This window comes from Coturnix japonica, chromosome 8 (assembly GCF_054131305.1).
Source record: "Coturnix japonica strain WE chromosome 8, WE-NBRP24, whole genome shotgun sequence".
In the NCBI taxonomy this organism is placed as follows: Eukaryota; Metazoa; Chordata; class Aves; order Galliformes; family Phasianidae; genus Coturnix; species Coturnix japonica.
In genome coordinates this window covers 22293541-22314006 of record NC_140670.1, presented here as the reverse complement: position 1 = coordinate 22314006, position 20466 = coordinate 22293541, and the positions used below count along the sequence as shown (strand labels likewise).

The window sequence follows — 20466 nt, the reverse complement described above, 5'->3', positions numbered from 1 at the left end:
TTTCTGCCAAAAATCACAAGAGAGCCAGGGGGAGGGAATGGCAAATATGAAATGGGACAACAGCTGTCAAGGTAATTTGATAGCAGTGATGGCTTCTTGAACCAGTGGACACTCTTGAGAATGTGAGCCAAGGCCTCCAGGCATCCACAGAAAAGCCAAGCAAGATAAAGAGCTCGGTGAGAGAGCTGATACAGATGTCTGAGACAGAAGAGAACAAAGAAAGCCAAGGCCATCTAATTTCTAAGAACTTCAGTTTTCCAAACAAACAAACAACAAAAAAAAAAGAAATACAGAGCAAGTCCAAATCAGCCCTCCCAGCCACAAAGACAAACCATCTTTTGTTTGAAAAACGTTTGCTAATTTTCCCAGTGCCCTTTCCAAAAACACACCAAAACTACAACACCCAAACAGAAAACAGGAGCAAAGAAGGAGCTGACGGGTTAAGGGATCAAATTAGTATTTTTCTTTAGGTTTGAAACTAGCAGAACTGTACTACCAAGCAGATACCAGTGTTGAGGCTCACTTAAGTTACATTTACATCTCCAATCCAATTCCTAATAGACCAGCACCCACAGTCAAAATCTTATTTGCTGACTCCATAACACAAGAAATATCCAAAGGAAATAGTTATCAGTGAAAAACCTGACAAGTTCCACACTTTTAACTCAACTGCTCTGCTCAATGAACCATCACTTCAGCAATGAGTCACATCCTTCGGTGGAGCACTAAGAGGAAAGCTCATTTTCCTGTCAGTAGCACCTGTTTTAGTGACTTTATGGATCACTGAGACACACCAGAAGGGCATGCAAGCTCTACCAGGAGCATGCTGGCTGTGACAAGAACAGCAGAGTAAGGTCACATACTTCAGCAATTACCCTAATCAGTAGCTTTTACTGCTAATTTTTCCCTAATTTTCCATCATAGTTTTTATTTTCTGCATTCAGTGCTTTAACCTTCCCCCACGCACTGAATAACAGCACTTTTCCCCCTTTCAGAGTTTCTGGATTCCTCCCATCCACCCCCGTGCTCAGCCTTGTCTCAACCATTTCGTAGGATGTTACAGTATGTGTAATAAGATAAAACACCATAAGCACACCATAAGTGCTAACGGCTTTGTTCAGTATTATTGTCACCTACTAAAAACGTGCCATCTCCCAAGATATGACTGCTGTCAAGACACATCTGTGTGCACATGATAGCACTGAGACGGGTGTTAATGCAGTCAGCTACGCATGTTAAAACCAGTTTGCTCTCACAGAGAAAATAAGAAGCACATGACTATTGTCTTCAAGAATTGCTAAGCTTTTTGTATTGCTTTAAGTGTGTACATCAAGCAGCAGTAACCTTAGTATTTAGCTTTAAACCACAAACTGCAGACCTAGTTTAATGTTCTATTTCTTCTCTAATAGTATCTTCAAACACCATTCTCAAGCACACCCCTATGGTGAGGAGTCACTTGCTTGTTATACTGGGGCTGCAGTTTCCCCATAAGCCCTGCAGCTTCCTCATCTGACCCTGGAGGAACGATCTACCAGACCTTGTAAGCACGCAGTAAAACTCAACCACCTTTACCAACTGATACAAAAGCTTTTGCCCTAAGTGCATGTCCTGCAGAAAGGACCTCGGGCACGAGAGGGCTTTTGTAGCTCCTGCCCCTCACACAAGTGGATCCCCAGAATGACTGACTCGAAGTCAAACAGGTTTAACAACCCTTCGCCATCTCTGAGGCAGAAAGCCATTTGCTTGGTATGTCACAGGTAAAAATGCACATGAGTGGGGGCAAAGGCAATGACACATCCGCCCCATGCAGCTCGTAAAGGTTAACAGTTCTGAGGTTGCAACACTCCATCTCGTCCTTGCACGTCCTTCTGGAGCTGCCCTGCCTACACCTGCCATCACAACCTCCATCACCCTGCTGCAACACAAAGGGATTCAAAACCAGGAAGAAGTACATTTTCTCTAACAACATCAAGCCACTTGTGGCAGAATCCAGTCTGCCAACACACCCAGAGAAAGATGGAGTGTGCTATACAGGAGAGTAAGCCTGCACAACCACAGAGCAGGGCTGATCCATCAAGAGGGCACATCTTGCACACAATGCACTTGCCATTATCACCCATGTCACAACAGCATATATAGAAATAAGAGGAAAAGTCCAATTCAACCACCCCTTTCAGATCAGATTTCACCAGCAGTGAGACCAGGCCCAGACCTGTGTCAATGCACCCCTCACCCAAATGGTTCAAAACTCCTTTGAAAGTACAGCAATTACGAGCAATAATTCTAGAGAAACAAACCTGTCCACAGTGTAAAACCATCTTTCCAGTCAACACAAGAAAAAAAACTTGAGAATTCCTTTCTCATAATGAAGTCAAGGCTTTTTGTTTTACTTTGGTCAACACCTTGTTACCTCTCAGAAAGGAGATCTACTCACACATTTCTCTTGCAGTGAGCAACCTGATGGAGCTGTAGGTGTCACTGTTCATTACAGGGGAGCTGGACAACATGGCTTTTAAGGGACCCTTCCAATTCAAATGACTCTATATTGCACAAGAGTGGGAATTTAAGCAATAACAACAGTCCTGCCACTTAAACACTTGCCTACTAGGTTTTCAGCCCAGCCAAAACAGAAAAACATTTAGTGTGCAATCAATCATAAGCTGAACGTTACTTTAAAGCTGTCTGAAAACAAAAGACACATGGGATAAAAAGGATAAATGGTGCCTGTGACACAGTAAGGAAAAAAAACAGATCACAAACTCCTGGGTCAGTAAGGGGTTAGAAATCATTCGACAGTGAACTTTACGGCACTAATTTTAGTATCCATAAACTACACAGAATAAACCATTAACTGCTAGGGCATTCACCTTAACTCTGTCTTCACTTCTTTAGCAGATGGCCTCATCTCACCTGTAGCTACTATCTCCCCGTCTCTCCTTTCTTCACTTTCTGCCAACAAAGAGTGCCAAGAGTACTACACATCAGTTTGCACAGTGATGACACTAAATAAAGACACTGAGAGATAATAACCTCAGGGCAAGAGAAACCAAAATATGACTCATTAGTTGGACTGTCAGTCCACAGAAAGTTGCAATGGTCATATAAGAAACCTCTTACATGAAGGGCAAACCAAACTCATGTTATATACCTAAAATTACAGGAGAAAAGCAGAAATGTACCTGCTGAATGGTTCTGCATAAGCCAGCATAAGAGAACAGAAAATATTTCTCATTCTAGTGCAAAATAACTGAAGCACAAAAAGAAGCCATAGCAGCTTGTATGACAATTTGATCTTTTGGATTTCCAAATGCCATCCAAAGTCTTCCCTTTCAAGAGGAACATGCTCTTAGCTGTATTTCTCTGACACACCATCAAAGTGGGCAACATGAATGCAAAAAAAACAGGCAAACAGCTTGAATCTTGGCAAAATGGAGAGCTCTGCTTCTCATCTCAGGTAATGCCAGCACAGATTCTTATTCTGTAAGTGGAGCTTTTCCCACCAGCCTCATCACCTGCTACCTTGTGTATCAATCAAACACAATCATGTCGCCACATCTGTTAAATGAACATCCTGGGCTCTTGGATTAAGATATTCCACAGAGTTAATAGATATACAGCCATCCTGGAACTATTTGGAAAACTAATAAATAAATAAAATACTGATCTATCTTCAAAATCCAGAAGCCTCGTTAGGAAATGGACAGGGATACAGCTAGATAAGTTTCCCCTCTCTGAATATTTTCCTTGGAACTTCTGAGTTGGAGCCTGTGCATTGCATGGGGCTGAGATGGCTATTACTCTTGGAAGCTGTTCTCCCAAATTCTTTCCTTTACTGGAAGATGTGAGATTGATGATTTACAAAGGAGAAACATATTAAGGCCTCTTACCTCTGGGCCACGTCCAAACAGCAAGCAAGTAATATGTTCAAATCCACCTTTCAGACCAGGAGTCAGAAAACAAAGTGCCATCAATGCTCAGAGGTATATACATCTTCCCTCCTCCCAGCTCCCTTCCCCTGTTTGTCTCTCACATATAAAAGAGAAAGTTTACAGCAAAAAAATAAAATAGAAAATTCAAAATAGCTGTTCTGGTAGGCAAGAAAAACATCAGCAGAATGAAGCCCTTAACATCAGAGCTCACCTGGTAGACATCTCATCCTATATGCAGCAGGTGTGCCCCCAGGGAGAGCAGGAGAGATTGGGATTCCCATCTGTGATGCATCAGGCAGCATGGGGAATCCTTCAGCCCCACCTTTCACCCCAGGGGCATTGGAAAAAGCAGAGAAAAAGAATGCTACTGTATTTGCTCGTATATTGGCTGTGCACCCTACTACTGCACTGACAGGTTCCACCTTCCAACAGGCATCAAGTAACAGATTGCTGTAGTTTTTGGAGACTGCATCCATTATGTAGGTAATTAAGTTCCCTCACTGCCTTCCTCCAGCTCTAACCTCAGGGGATTCCCATGTTGAGAAGACTTCACCCCCCACCAAGACAGCCTGTGGGGTGAACTGTGCAGCTCTGTGATGTCCAGGTTTTTCTTGGGAGCGCTCAGTCAGTACAGCATGAGCTGGATTAAACCAGTAAGCTACTGGCAAAGCAGTTCCACATTAGCGATCATAACCCCCCTCAGGCCTTTTGAGCTCAACAGACAGAGCTACTAAACTGTCGGTCCTGGTTATGACAGAGGCTGACTTTATCATATGGAAAAGAAACAAAACTTGAAGGTTGTTATGACCTCTGTAAGGGTCACATGCAAACATATGATACAAGGAGGTTTTTAGGCTTGTCGTTGCAAGCAACCATTTAGTAGCTGATGTTAAGTCTAAAGCACACTGTATGGGATTTTCAGTGAGAGAGAAAAACAATGATTTACAAAAGGATCTTTATTTTTCTTAGAGAAATGCCATTCACTTTGTGTTGGAGAAATGCTTGAGCTATGAAGAAAAAGTACTCCCAGTGCAAATGATGAAGTCCTTGAATGTAGCTATGCCTTAACCACCCCAAAAGGCTCCAGGCAAACTGGAATACCGAGGAGAAGATAAAAGTCATTCTGGTGAGGGCAGGGAACCAGCACACATCAAAGGGCAAGTCACAGCCATAGAGCAGGGTAAAGCAGCCCATACTGGGAGCTACCTCACCCTGTGGTGGGGCATCCTCTCTTGTTGGACAGCAAGACCTACTCCAGAAGTCTTCATCCAACATGGGCCTACAACCCTCACAGCACTAAAAACTTTTTCTTTCAGCTTTTATTTTCTACACATGTATCTCAGTTATGCATGGGTGAAAAAACATGAATTCACACAGCAAAAACACGTCACGCTAATTTATCCATCCTGAAGCAAAACCAGTTTAGTGCTGTCCCTTGGCACTCAAGTCAGCGTTACTGGATAATTCACAGCTCGGCCCTACTGCAGAAGGGCAGCATTTAACTGAAACCTCTTACTGGGTGCCCTGTAATACTAAATTAGAGCCCCTGTCTGCACTTGCTGTGTATGGGAATTGTAACTGTAAAAGCTGTACTTGCTTCAAATGGAAAGATGTCCCAGCCTAGATAGGAAGAACTAAGCCTGCAGCTTGCCTAAAACCCACAGCCACACCTACTCTTGGTGCCAGATATAATTTTTTATCAAGAACAAGTTCATACCGGCAGAAGGTTGTCTTCCTTTTTTTTTTGTTGCTGTTGTAGGAAACCAGAATATGCTGACAAGCAATCCACGAGCAATAAAAGTGGGCACCCGCTCACCCCTGTCCTCACATAACTGCCGCCCAGAAGGGGGGCCTGCAGACTCCTGCTCAGCAAGGCTGCACTTTGAACCCCATAGTGCAAAGGGCAGGCAGGACGATCTTCCGAAAGCAGGAGGTGGAGTGCTGGAAGGAAACCAGAAATGGCAAGATCCTTCTTAAAACTGTTTGCTGGTAGCAGAGTGACCAACTCGGAGGCAGAGTCAGCATTTTGTTGCTCTGATTACCGTGGACAAGTAGGTAAAAAAGCCTACTTCATCTCCAATCCATAATGGTCAACTGCCATGGATGACTCTGTTGTATCACTTAAGAGATTATATCACCATAAAAGCTCACTATAAAAGAACAACTGTCATTCAGGCTTCTTGCAGGAGAGATCCTCAACTGAGTGAGTGAGAAGCCAGTCTCAATGACATGGCTCACCCCACAGGGACAGCCTTACAACATCACTCTCATTTGATGCGTGATCCCTTTAGGACTGCCAGCAAGAGGATGGTGCAATCCCAACGGAAAGCATCACACAGAACAAAACTATACAGATCTTTCATACTAAACGTATGCGCTCATCTCCTGGCCCCAGCTCTGTCGGCTGGAGCAAAGCTCTTGCTTGGTTACTGATTAACTGCGGCAGAATCACATTAACTTATAACTCTTGAGGCCCCAGTAATCACCAGGTTGCAGTTCCCAGATTGACGGGCATTGCACTTGCTCTACCCTCCAAATTACAATTCCTTGATGAGAAGGGCTGTTGCTTCATGTTTAAACACTGAAATTACTGTACCTGACTTTGTTTACAAGGAATAATGTTTGATGCAACGAGACAAGTCCCACTCACACGAGCTTTTAGCTCTGAGGTTTCTGTCCAGTTTAAGGCTTTGGGAACTTGAAGACAACTCGGTTACAAGACAAGTTGCTTTCCTAGAATTTGTTTACTAGAACTCTCAAGATACCATCACTAGTAGGTAAAGAGCAAGATTGACTCACGTCTCTAAATCACAAGAATAACCACAAACACCCATGTGAGAACCCTGTTTTCCAACACGCCAGCTGACCCAGTCACCCACCTCTTGCATTTAAAGGCCGTGCACAAAACCAACACAACTACCAAAGACAGGTGGCCCTTTCAATGTATATACCATAGACAGCACAGAAGTGTAGTAAATCCTGAAAATCACTCTTCTGTTCAGTGAAATCTGGCTGTCTACCCGAATTCTGCAGTGCTGCCAGGCAGTTTTAACACAAAACATAAGAACAATGGCTCAAAGGTCTCCAAGGGCCACTACTCACGACCCTTCAGAGCAAAGTTAGTACAGACAGAACCATAAACAGAGAAGAGAGTATTTTTGAATAATGGAAGACTGAAAAGAGTTAGTAGAGACAAGTTTGGAAGAAACAAAGCCTCTACATTACTGGGACCAGGAATGGAAAGACAAACTGACCAGGTATATGCAGCATGAAGCTGCTCTCTAAGCTCTGTGGGCTTTGCTCTAAGAAATGGATCTCTCTACCCTCTGTGCTCTGATCTTGTAACATCATTTAAATCTAGACTCAGCAGAGCTTCTTCTGCCAGCACGTATTGAGCCATGTTGATTCCTAGGCCAAAGAGGTGGATTCCTACTGACAGATCTCACTTTATCAGCATAACCACAGAAAAAGCGAAATAAAAATCCATCACTGGATGGTCTTGATTGTGCCAGGGCACACTCACCGGAGTATGGTTCAGAGGAGTCTCTGTTTTATAAGCTGCATTGAGTCTCTGTTTTATAAGCTCCATGACTCAAACTGTAAAGGACTTGGTACCAGAAGTGCAATTGGTTCACCCAGACTGGCAAATACACCACAGCTCTACAGAGGCACATCAGCTAATGAAAATTAGAGTTCTTAAGTATTAATGGAAAAAGACCCATTCAACACACTGCTCAGACACTCCATTCTAGGCCACTTTATAGAACTGAAGCAGCTATAAAACTGATTTACAACTCGTAATATTAAGCATACACTACGAAGTGCCTAAAAACAGGCCTTCAAATTCTCCATATCTTCCCTCCTCTGTACTACGTCTGCTCTTCAAGTGAGCAAGACAAAATCTGACACTACTCCTCTCTCCAGTTGAGTGTCAGTGATGCTACAAACTAAGTGCCCTAAAAACCTTGCCCATAATCCCAGGCACTATAGTGTTTGATTCCTTCAACAGAGAAGGGAGGGGACTGAGGCAGTGAACATCTATGAAATGTGAGCTGGCCAGCTCCCTCCTTTCCTCTAAAACCAGCTTGAGCAATATTACAGTGTGCCAAAAGGGAAACTGTCTTTGGATGGTTTGGCCACTCCTATAATTGTGAATGACTCAATATTTATGTTTCAGAATGGACTTGATACATTAAATTAAAAGAAAGAAAGAAAGAAATGGGTCTACTATATTACTACATTAGGTTAAACAGTAGACAATTTTGTCCTGAACATTTGCTTTGGCACAGAGCACTGAAGAGGCTGAGAATATCTCAGGTTCACTTCTTCCATCACGTGGCTACCCAGAGATCCTGGATAGACAATAATCACATAATTAAAAACGGCATTATAATGCTTTCATACTGGGCCCTGAGCAGCCTGACCTAGTGGGGGGACGGGATGATCTTCAAGGTCCATTCCAACTCAAGCTACTCTATGATACTTTAGCATCAAATAATATTGTACAGGTATCTTCCATTGTAGTATTTCTGACCTTTGACTGAACAGCAAAACCACAACAGCATTTCATTCCTAGTTTAGCATCTTCCAGAGATCACAATCAGCAACGCAACCTTTAGATCCGTCTCCTTCTGCCACTTGTGTTACAAAGCAACTGATGGGAGATACCACACTATTACTGATCACCTACACACAAAAGCTGACAAAGCTTCCACGTTGATTAGACTCACTCACAGAAAGGAGCAAACCTGTAGGCAGTTTATTAAAGACAACGTATTTGGTTTCAGAAGTTGCTGAATCGTAGCTTGGTGAGAGATGGCTGCACTGCCCAACCATGCTGCTGCACAACTGGGCTTGCACAGAAGTTGAGGCCCTTCCTCTCTGTTCTGCTTCAGAATTGCCATTAAATGCTGCTGTCTATACAGCTGAAGTTTGAAGTCTGCTCTTTCCATGGCAGATAACATTTACAGACAAAGAGAAAGCAGAAAGGAGCCTGGTTCCCTTGCAGGATTACTTTTAGAGTAGAAAGGAGTCTGCTAACTTGGCAAATGCTATGGAGAAAACAGCATCATCTTGTCTTTGCTGAGCAATGGGCAATCTTAACAATTAGAAAGCAATCAAGAACCATTCCCAGCACAAGTATCAGATTCAAACCTCTACTGCTCATCTTCTCCTGGGCTTTAACAAAGAGTAGCAGCCAGGACCCCAAGAGGAGTAGGGGCTGATCTCAACACCCCCCTCTCTACATGCCAGCAGGATGGCCGCCCACAGCAGCCCACGTCTGCCCTTGGCAGCGCCACAGGCACACACCCCCAGCATTCTGCAAGGGCAGCAGAGCTCCTGGCAGCTCTGACCCTGTGGGTGCCACGCTGTCAGGCAGCCAAGAAGCCTCTGTCACATGGCAGCCCCCACCCCCACATGTAATATCTGCTCAGGGAACAAATCTGCCAGCACATCAGGCTGAGTCTTCTGGATCTTGGTGGGCAAATTCTTTCCCACCTACAGCTCCCCAGTCCTCACCACACATGAAGTCTCCACCCTGGACCTTTCCTTACGGGAAGCCTGGGCTCATCAGAATGGAAAGCCATAAAACTCAAAAGGGACCAGGAAAGCAGCCACCTAAAAATGCAGGTTTGACGAGTACCAGAAAGGTAAATGACCGTCAACAGAAACAACTCGGATCAGAACAGCAGCAATGCTGAGCTTTGGGTCTGTGGGCTACCAGTCACTTGCTGTCTCGCTGACAAAATGATCACCTGTGTACTCAAAAGAGGAGTAAATACATCTGGGCATTCCCCTCTGTTCCCATTAAAAGTAAGGGTTTTATGTTTCTGGTTCCTGTGGCTTCCCTGGGAGCAGGGTAGGAGCTGAAAAAGAAACAGGCAAGGTCCTGGGTCCACACTAAACACGCACACTATTAAAACAAACAGATGATACAAGATCAACAGAGTGTGAAGAAAAGATCATCAAGTAAAACTGACAAGGTTTTAGGGAAGAAAAATCTTTTATGGTCCAGTTGGTAATAATTTTAATAAGGAATCTAGGAATTTCCTCCAGGTTGCCATGTGATTAGAAAATAAGAGCTCAGAACTGCTGCACAATCACCACGACTTCTTTGTAATGGGTTATTAACTCCAATCTTTTATTATAACCTAATAGCAGAGGCAGATAAATGAAATCAGAACACACAGCTCCAAGTCCCCAGATCTGCAAGGACAGATAAGGAGGAGCATGGCTGAGAAACTGCTGTATGTTGAAGCTGTCCAGGCCACCAGGAGAGCAGCTGTACAACGGCTTGTAAAAAGTGGGCCAATCTTAAAATATTAGTATTACAGCACAGGGCTTTTCAAGCTGAATTCTTGTAGCTGTGGCATGCAGGGAGCTAGAAATAGAATGCTTTGGATTTGGGATCACACACACAGAGATCTGCCAGTGAAAAACACTATGAGCAAGTGCCAACGAGCATTTGAACAGAACCCTAGGAAAACTGTCAAAAGGGAAAAAAAGCCCAGACACCGATCAGCAGGGGAAGGAGAGCAGTGCAGATAGCCCTTAGCTTCCTTCCAAAAATGACTCCCTTGTTCATACGCTCCTCACCGCACCTCAGGAGCTGGGTACTGACTGACCCTGGAGACAATGGCAGACCAACAAGATGCATCTTTGAACTGCCTGACTTTGCTCACTGCATGCCCTTGCCTAAGGTAAAGAGTACCTTGTACTTCCTTGCATTAAGCTGGAGCCGAATGGGTCAGAGTCAAGCAGTACACGCTGCCTGCACAGCTCGCTGGCAGACAGGCTTGGCAGTGCTGGTAGGGGTTCGAGGTCTGTCAACAGGAATAGAAAACTGCTCCACTTTCAACAGCTTTTTATTTGTTTTAAAACGAACAATGCTTTCTAGAAGAAAAGCGTTCCTGCAGACTGCTTCAGAAGTCACGTTTATTCATACTTCAAGAGATTAGAGCAGCAAGGGAATGGGAATGTGCTGCGGCTCTCTCAAAATTAAGTTTCTTGCCTGGCAGCGTAGAAGTGAAACATATATTCATTTTGCAGCTGTGGGCAAAGAACACGAAGAACAGGCTCAGCACCAAACCCTCCTTCCCGCCTGCCCAAGCACCGAATTACCAGCTCCATCCTCCAACAGCATAAGGACATCTATCCCGCCGTGCTTGGCTCTTCACCTCCTCCTCGTGAGCCTCCATCCTATGTTTGGGTTAAAAATATTTTGTTCCTGCCCAAAAAGTGCACTTCATAACCCCACCCATTCAGCTCATTTCCAAACCTCTTTAAGAAAAGCCTCTTCCCTTGATCAGACTGAAGCGTTTCAGTGACAGCAGCACCGTCCCCAGAGCTGCCCGCTGCTCTGACAGCAGCAAAGGCTCTTTGGGCAGCACCCAGGGCTTTGAAGCAGGCAGTGGAAGGTCAGTGCGGTGGGAAAGGGGTGATTAAGAACTGTAAGCTTATTTATTTCCAGTGTTGTACCAGAGAGCAACGTGCAATTTGATTCTCACCCTTAATTTGTACATTCTCATGGGAATTTGGCAAGGTTGCTACAAAGAAGAAAGTTTGAAGAACTCTTGCAAAAGACACCGTGCTATGCCAGATCAAGCAAGCTATCAGTTATTTACATTCATTTCAAAGGACAAAGGAAGCCATTTATTTCCACCGTATCTGTTTGTTTAAAGAGAAACCAGTTAAGACACAGCTCGTCCTAACCCCAGGGCTTGTCGATGCAGACCCACCAGCATAACTGCTGGGGAGTAAACGCTGGGTAGGATGGAAGTACCCTGAATTAAACCCACACCACAGAGCACAGGAGGGTACACGCATTGGTGAGCTGTCCTAAACCTGTGCTGCTGGGAAGCATCCTGGTGCAGCAGGGGAGGCTCACTGGCTGTCAGTAAGAGCATCCTCTGGTCCAACAGCCCAGGGGAATTACAAAGCCTGTTTTAATCACAAATTTCAGAAAAGCAAAGGATGCATAACTGGCTCTGCCACAATACCAGGACTGAAACGCTTACCTGGTTCTGCCAGCTATTAAATCAAAGGACTAACACACGGGTGAACTTCACCTCCCTCAGCCAGGGAATAAAGCATCCTCCTATGTAACATTAATTTTTCAGACACACTAAGCCTGGCTGCAGGCTCAGAACCACATGGTGCTGTCTGGAGTCAGACAGACAGAGGGGAACAAGCACCGTGACCACACAGACAGCAAAATCCACAGTCACCAGCCAGCAGTGAGGTGACGTAACTCAGGTTCCCAGATCCCAGCCACAGATTCTGCAGCACTGAAACCACAGTCAAGGCTCTCCCACCTTTCCCACTTAACAGCTCTGAAGCAGAGTAGGATTTCCCCACCATTACACTGAGACAGGAGGTAAACAGAACTGCAGTTCTGCTCTGCAAAATGCAGGAGTACATTTGCCTTCTCTGAGAGCGAAAGGAAAAAGAGGAAACCAACAGCATAACGCTCAAATCTCCCACCCTGGGTTAAGGAGGGAACAGACTGAACACAGACCGAACACTGTACTGTCACAGCCCAGTGCATGGACCAAACAGCACCTGGAAACGTAGGTGGACATTGCAATTTATTAACTGGAAAGACCATTTACTGAATGCACAGAGCTCTCTTCCAGGTAACTCCTGAGTCTGATACAAGGCAAATTCAGACACGGCTGAGTGTGGTTCTCAGCGCAAGGGACAAGCTCAATAAGAAAGCCCACGACCCAAAGTGCAGCACTAACAGGCGCACTCAAATACACCGCAAAGCTCCGACACTGCCTGAGTCACCGGACCAAAGCATCAATCACAGTAACAGCAACACAACCGCAGGGCTGAAGGCGGCCAGCAGAGCCAATGAATGGAGTGGGAACGCCGTGTTTATCTCAGCACGTGTGTGCGATGAGCAAGGAGGAGAGGAGCGACCTGCACCAGGGGCCAGCTGAAAAAGCACGGAGAGATGCGGCCGAGCAACGGCTGCAGATTCACGTCAGCAATTCCTGCCACGATGGGCAGACGAGTGGAAAAAGAAACGTGCCTGGCACAGTGCCCACACACACATCCCAGGAGTGGGGAAAAGAGGCCGGGGCACAAACCATCGTCCAGCCCCGGATCAGAAAAGCTTCTGATGCCATAAGTGCGGCCTCTCGTTGCCCCCCTGCACACCTCTGAGCTCCCCATAGCACCCACAGCTCCCGCCCCGCCGCCAGCCCACCTTTCTTGAACTCCTCCAGCATGGCGTCCAGCTTGGTGTCATTGAAGACGAAGTGCAGCGGGTGGTTGTAGAAGCGGGTGATGGTCTTGAGCAGAGTGCAGTCGTCAGGGTCCACGAAAGCCAGGTCCTTGACGAAGAGCAGGTCCACGATGTTGGACCGGTCGCCCTCAAAAACGGGGATGCGGGTGTAGCCGCTCTCCATGATCTCGGACATAGTGTTGAAGTCCAGCACGGCCTCGGCGGTGATCATGAAACAGTCTCGTAGCGGAGTCATCACGTCCTCCACCGTCTTGGTGCGCAGCTCCAGGGCTCCCTGTATGATGTTGAGCTCCTCCTTGACCAGGTCGTTGTAAGGGTCGGTGACCCGCAGCATCTCCAGCAACTTCTCACGGTTGTAGACCGTACCGATCTCCTGGCCCAGCACGCAGTCCAGCAGTTTGCTGACCGGGTAGGAGGCCGGGAAGGTCATCATCATGAAAAACTTGGTGAGGAAGATGGTGTTGGCGCCCACGGCCAGGCCGTGCCGAGAGCAAATGGCCTGCGGCACGATCTCGCCGAAGATGACGATACCGATGGTGGAGACCACCACGGCCACCAGCCCCGAGCCGGCGATGTCGTCCAGCAGGATGGTCAGCGTGGTGTTGACCAGGACGTTGCCCAGCAGGAGGGAGCACAGCAGGTAGTTGCCCTGGCGGCGCACGGGCTCGATGCGCTTGGCGTAGTTCTTCTCCTTGTCGGTGCCGCAGTTCTGCACGATGCGCAGCTCCATGGGGTCCAGGGCCATGAGGCCCAGGTTGAGGCCGCTGAACATGCCCGAGAGGCAGAGCAGCAGCGAGATGAAGATCACCTGCAGCCAGAAGGGCAGCAGGAACTTCTTCTCCTCGCCCACGATCATCTTGGTGTCCTCCCCGTCGTGGTAGATCCACGCGGTCTCTCCCCACGGCGGGGGCCCGTCCCGCCCCTCGGCGTCCACCATCCTCCCGGCGGCCCCGGGCCCGAGCGCGGCGGCGGACACGGAGGTGCACAGGTAGTACGACTTGCTCTTCTCGGTCTTGCGCAGCGGTTTGATCTCGATCTCGATGATGCCCGACGTGCGGCGGTTGAGCACGATGTGCGGCAGGATGATGATGTCCGACGTTCGGATGCCGCAGCGCTGCGGGGCTCCGCCGCCCCCCGCCGCTCCGCCGCCTCCCGCTCCTCCTCGCCCCGCCGCCCCCGCCGCCGCCCGCCCGCCCCGCCGCCGCTCGTGCTCCGTGAAGGCGATGCGCGACCACGTCTCGTTGTTGATGTTCTGCCCGTACACCCGCAGCTTCACCCGCGTCCTCTCGCTCACCCGCAGCGCTCCCCCCTCCATGAAGGAGACGTCGTCCGTGTCCTCCAGCCGCAGCCCGATAATCACCGTCTCCTCCGCGCTGGGCGCTGCGGGCGGCGCGGCGGCGGCGGCGGCTGCCGGTGTCCGTGGGCCGGGACAGGCGGCGAGCAGCAGCAGCAGCAGCAGCAGCGGCGGCGGCGGCGGCGGCAGCGGCTCCACCCGCGCCCCCCGGCCGCCCCCCGCCATGTTCCCACCGGGCAGCGCGGCCATCTTTAGTCAGGGCTCGGCGCCGCCGCGGCCCCGCATCGCCGCTGTGCGCCTGCGGCCGGGCCCGGACACACGGCGGTGGCGGCGGGCGCTGGGGCGGGAGCGGCCGAGAGCGGGACCCGACGGGCGGACACTGCGGGGCCGGGCCCGGCTCACAGCGAGCGGCATCAGCGCCGCCCCGCCCACAACGCAGCCACCGCCGCCAGGGGGCGGGGCCTGGGCCGGGATCAGCCAATAGGAGCCCGCAGCGGAACGGGGGGGCGGGGCCTGAGCACGGCGCTCAGCGGCCACCGCGGGACGGGCGGCGCGTGACTCCGTGTGTACGGCGGGAGGCGGGGGCGGGGCCGGCGGCGGGGAGCCGACCAATAGCAGAGCGGATATGGGGCCGGGGGGCGGGGCCTAGGGGGGGCGCGACCAATGGGGGAGAGGAGCGGCCGGAGGGACGGGAACGGGGAGTGCTGAGCGAGAAGGGGCGGGATAGAACGGGATGGAACGGGACGGAATGGGATGGAACGGGATGGAACGGGATGGAATGGGACGGAATGGGATGGAATGGGATGGAATGGGATGGAATGGGACGGAATGGGATGGAACGGGACAGAACGGGATGGAACGGGACGGAATGGGATGGAACGGGATGGAACGGGATGGAATGGGATGGAATGGGACGGAATGGGATGGAACGGGACAGAACGGGATGGAACGGGACGGAATGGGATGGAACGGGATGGAACGGGATGGAATGGGACGGAATGGGATGGAATGGGATGGAACAGGATGGAATGGGACGGAATGGGATGGAATGGGATGGAATGGGATGGAACGGGACAGAACGGGACGGAATGGGATGGAACGGGATAGAACGGGACGGAACGGGACAGAAAGGGACGGGACGGGGCGGCACGGAGCGGGCAGAGCAGCACGGCCCGGTCTCTCGGCCCGGTCCCGCAGCTCCCCCCGCCCCGTTCCCGCTCCGCCTCCTGTCCCCGCTCCGCGGTCCCGCAGCGCCCCCTGGCGGCCACGCGCCGCCCGTTCGGCGGGGGCTGAGCGCAGCGCGGCGCTGTGTGGGGCGATAGTTGTGTTTGTGTTTGGGATAAAACGAAGCTCGGCAGCGCCGCACGGGGCACGATCGGGATCCCGGCTCCAGGATCCGGATCCCGGCTCCGTCCCCGCCCGAGGACCCGCTGCGGGAAGCGCGGAGGTCGGCACGGGGAGCTTAAAACGAGCAGATGCGATGGCGCCTCACTCACGCCCGCTGCCTGTTCCGCAGCGCTCCCCGTGGCCGCGCAGGGCGGTGAGACGCCCAGCACGATGGAGCCCCCGAGGCGCTGCCCACCCTCAGCCCCAGGCGAAGAAATGACAGCCCGGCTCAGCAGCTCAAGCAGTTCGTTGTATTTCCCCCCGGCTCCCAGAGCTGTGCGGACGTCGCTCCGCTCAGCAGCAGCCCCGCGGCCCGCAGGTCCCGGCAGCGCCGCAGGAAGGAGCTGGGGCTGCCCGCTGCTGCAGCAGGAACGGGTCACAGATCTTCTCCTGCAGGGCGGAGAACAACGAGGGATGGGGTCAAGGCCGTGGGGGAGCAGCAGTTCCCCACCGCTTTCTCCCAGCCCCGGCAGAGCCCCATAGGTGACACAGCTGATCGGCCATAAGGGGGACACTGTGATCTTCTCCAGGATTTTTGCTCTGCTTTTATCTGAGAAATGCTTGGATGGGGAACAGAGACTCAAGTGCAAGGCTGCGTTTCAGGGACAGGCAACTGCAGGCTCCTTTGCCTGCCAGTGACCCCCACTTCACAGCCCCAGCTGGCCCATCTGAGGCTGAAAGGATGGCAAAGGGGCAAGGAGAGGCCGCCAGCAGATAAAGGAGCTGCAGGGTCAGGGCTGGCAGCCAGGGTCAAGCTCACAGCAGCAGAAAGGGGCAGCTGGGGGTGGCCACCACCTGCCTATAGGAAGGGTATCTCCCATGGAGACCTGCAGTGTCCTCCACAAACATGTGCAGGGGATGAAGGGCTCTCAAGCCACAGCAAACCCCTGTGGAGGCAAAATAAACCTCAGCAATCCTGAACGGGGCACAGCTGCCCAAACTCAAGCACCTGGTGCCACCCAGTCTCCCATAGGCTCTTGCCTGGCCCAGAAGAACATGGGTGTCATGAGACCACCCTCCTATACTTCAGAGTATCCCTGTGATAGCACACAGCAGCAGTGTCCCCATCCCTGAGCCCAATACGTAGCTACCAACCTTCACCTTCCCGTGACAGCAGCCTCGTGGTGCAGCACCATCAGACCCACCAGCCCGGATCAGGAACATCTCCGCAAACCTGGAGCTCCGCAATATCGCAGCCATTTCAGCATCCACATCCACCACTTCTCCTTCCTGAGGAGGGGGAAACATCATGGGGCTGGAGCCTGGGACACGTAGACCAGGGTTCCCCCAGTGCCCAGAGAGATGATGCTCAAAGCCCAAAAGCTGGAGATACACCGACAGGGAGCAAGCTGGCTGCAAACCACCTGGTGTAGCACCAGGGATGTACTGCTCCCATCTTCACCCCAACACACTGCACAGCTCTGACTTCCTCTCCATGCCCTGTTTTCATCTCCCTTGGTTTATATATAATGACATTGGCCCTACCACCTCCCTGGGCAGCCTGTTTCAATGCCTCATCACTCTTTCTGAAAATAAACTTTTCCTAATGTCCAACCTGAACCTTCCATTGTGGCATCCTCGGGAGCCCAAATGTACCTCCCCATACCTTGAAGGTGAAGTTGGCATCAAAGACCAGCTCTTGCTCGTGCCCCACAATCCCACCATTGTAGATGACCTGGCCTGGCCCGGTTCGGCTGCTCTCTGGCACCTTGAAGAGCCGGAATGTGGCAGAGACGAAGCAGCAGTCACCTGCAAGGGAGAGGCACTGCACATGGGGTCCCAGTGCCGCACTCATGGCCAAAAGGAGATGGTGGAACCCTCACCAGTGATTCTCTCCAGCTCCTCGTTGCTGATAGTGATGGGACTGGCAGTGACCAGGCATGGAGGGCTGAAACCCACCTCCTTGGCAATGCTGTACAGGTCTCTCCAGAACAGGGCTCCTGCCAGACACTCTCCTGCCATGAGGACATGGGCACAGTGACACCATGCACATCAGACCCAAAGGCTGCCCATCCCATGTGTTGCAGTACCCTACACACCCCACAGCACACTGTGCTTCCGCACAGCCTCACTCAGGCGCTGGTTGGCATAGACATCGCTGAAGTACATCTCTCCTCCAGGCTGGAAGGCAGTAAGGAGTGGATGAGAGGTCATGGGACAAAACAGGCACCTGCAGCAGGGCCAACCCAGCCCCACGTGGCTCCCCACCTTCAGCACACGGTAGGCCTCCCGAAGCACAGCCCTCTTGTCAGGGGCGAGGTTGATCACACAGTTGGAGCTGGGAGGAGGACACCAAAGATTCTTTGCAGCATCACCACTTATGCTCAGCACCACCAGCTGCCACACAGTCCATCACTCATTGCAACATTCAACCATGAAAAAGGGAAATTCCATATTCCCAGGCTACAGCTTAAAACCTTTAGTTTTAATTTCCTAACATGTTGTTGAAGTGAGCAGCCCAGCAGGAATGTACATAGAATCATAGAATGGCTTATGTTGGAGGGGATCTTGAAGCCCATACAGTTCCAGCCCTCTGTGTGGGCTGCATTCCTCCCACCAGATCAGGACCAAAGGCTCCATCCAACCTGGCCTTGAATGCCTCCAGGGATGGGGCACCCACCGCTATCAGGGCAGCAGTGCCAGGGCCTCACCTCCCTCTGAATAAAGGATTTCTTCTTAATATCTCACTTCAATCTCTTCTCTTCTAGTTAAAAACCACTCTGTATAATGTCCCTTCTTCCTATTGTATCAACTGCTCCACTCAGCTTGGTGTCATCAGCAAACTTGCTGAGGGTGCATTCAATCCCACTGTCTATGTCACTGATAAAGATGTCAAAGGGCATCGATCCCCAAATGGACCCCTTGGAGATGTGGGTGCAGATCCAGTACAGTCCCTGCAGGGTACCTACACGACAATATCGTAGCTCTCATCAGACAGCCCAACATCACCAAGGTTCTCCATGTAGCCCTGGAGGAATTCCACGTTTGACTTTTGGTAGCCAAACTTCTCCATGTGATAAGCAATGTGCTTCTTTGCTACATTGACCTGGGAGGAGGAAGAGGAGCATGGCAGGACTCGGGGTGGAGACAAGGTGACCTGACCCCATGGGTGGCCCTGTGCCATACCTGTGCCTCAGTCATGTCGATGCCAGTGACGTGGCCCTGCTCCCCCACCAGCTGGCTCAGCACGTAGCAGTCCCTGCCGCTGCCGCTGCCCAGGTCCAGGACCCGGCAGGATGTCAGGCACTCAGGGATGATCAGACCACAGCCATAGTACCTGGAGGGTTGGGGCTGAGTGGGGGGTGCTGCAGTCCCTGGGAGGTGCCGTGGGGAGAAATGCAGGGCTCACCTGGACACCACCTCCTCATGGACACGCTGCAGAGCATCTCTCACCGCCTTGGGAACAGGCTTGTTTGGTGTGATGCAAGCATTGGTTTTCAGGTCCTCTGACTTCTGCAGCTCTCTGCCATAGTAATCCTGGCACAGGACAAACATGAGCCACCCAACTACAGCAGGCTGAGCCGTGGTGCCTCCACACACACCAAACTTGGAGTCATGCAGCTTGCATATGGCAGCAGTGCCCTCTGCAGCTAAAAAACTGGGTAACGTGACATGTCTCTCCATCCCAACCTTCCCCAGCTCATCCCTTCCCATCCCCATCATGAAGATGAGCAAAATGCTGCTCCAGAACTCCACGGGCAGCAGCCAGCTGCTCTGAGCACTCACTGGAATCCCACAGTAAGTTTTGCCCTGTCCCAGCTCTGCCTTGGCCCAGTGCTCCTTCCCAACTACCCCGCTCACACCCTCACCTGCACCTCGTGGTGGATCCGGTCCTGGGAGATGCCGTCCTCAGTGGCACAGTTCATGCACGGGGCAGCCACTGCAGCAACAGGAGCACACAGCTGCTGCCAATGCTGCTGCCATGGGCACCACTTAGTGTCCTTCTCAAAGACCCTCCTCAAAATACCACAACACTTCCCCCATCTCCGTCTGGCAACACCAAGGAGCCCCCCAGACCCACATCCTAGTGAGAAGGGAACCCCTTGCCAACACCCTCGTTGAAACACCCCAACCCCACCCCTGCCAGAGGGCAAATCCTCCCCCCCCAGTGTCCCACAAGGTCCCCTGTAGGACAGGGCCCCGCACCCTGCCCTGTGCCTTACTGCTTCCAGCTGCAGCTCAGCCACACTCCGCCCCGACTCTCTGCTTCCGCCTGAGGTCATTTCCCACCAGGCCTCCAACCCTGGCACACAGCCCTGCTCACTGCAGGTACCCGCAGCCATTGCCATTGGGCTGTGTCCCTCCCTCAGCACAGCCCATCTCAGCCTCCTCCTTGTCCCAAACACAAGGAGACCCCATGGCGATGCCCCAGTGCTGCTCCAAGCCCTGCAGACGGGACCTCCAGCAGGGAATAGGCCACCTGCAATAAGGACACTGTGTCCACAGGAAGACCCTGGAGCTGAAGCAGGAGGGAGCGTGCCAAGCTGCTCCACACTGCTCAGGGTGACTGGCAGCACACACAGCTGCAGCACGGTGATGGCTGGGACAGCTCTGTTATTCTCAAGAAGCTCGAGGGAAACAAACACCCCCTGGCACCCACCTTG

At 51.0% G+C, this 20466-nt stretch overlaps 2 protein-coding genes across 11 annotated transcripts in view; both read right to left on the bottom strand.

Annotated features, from left to right (window-relative positions):
* The window catches only part of CNNM2 (cyclin and CBS domain divalent metal cation transport mediator 2), a 92956-nt gene extending 78075 nt beyond the window's left edge, over positions 1-14881 (bottom strand). For 6 of the 8 annotated variants that reach the window (XR_014948730.1, XM_015866919.3, XM_015866920.3 and 3 more), the window contains exon 1: positions 13144-14881. Coding sequence is in view for 7 of the 8 variants with exons in the window: in XM_015866919.3 (XP_015722405.2) it covers positions 13144-14725 (1582 nt within the window). In the remaining variant the exon portion in view is untranslated. Of the gene's footprint in view, positions 1-10777; positions 10980-11034; positions 11130-13143 lie in introns of those variants that run through there. The other 2 variants (XM_085554670.1, XM_085554669.1) reach the window with 2 other exon arrangements.
* A 1210-nt stretch (positions 14882-16091) lies between these two features.
* AS3MT (arsenite methyltransferase) lies at positions 16092-20166 on the bottom strand. Of its 3 annotated transcripts, none has more exons than XM_015867240.3 (11): positions 19980-20166; positions 19672-19742; positions 19212-19339; positions 18989-19139; positions 18772-18908; positions 18071-18140; positions 17902-17983; positions 17686-17817; positions 17469-17611; positions 16958-17092; positions 16092-16252 (listed from the first exon to the last, which is right to left on the bottom strand). In XM_015867240.3, the coding sequence occupies exons 1-11, from the start codon at positions 20149-20151 to the stop codon at positions 16157-16159; spliced, it is 1317 nt and encodes a 438-aa protein (XP_015722726.3). In that variant the 5' UTR covers positions 20152-20166; the 3' UTR covers positions 16092-16156. The 3 variants fall into 3 exon arrangements, with proteins under 3 accessions (XP_015722726.3, XP_085410802.1, XP_015722724.1); XM_085554676.1 differs by having other exon boundaries at positions 20009-20067; XM_015867238.3 differs by having other exon boundaries at positions 20026-20067.
* Between the last annotated feature and the right edge of the window lie 300 nt (positions 20167-20466).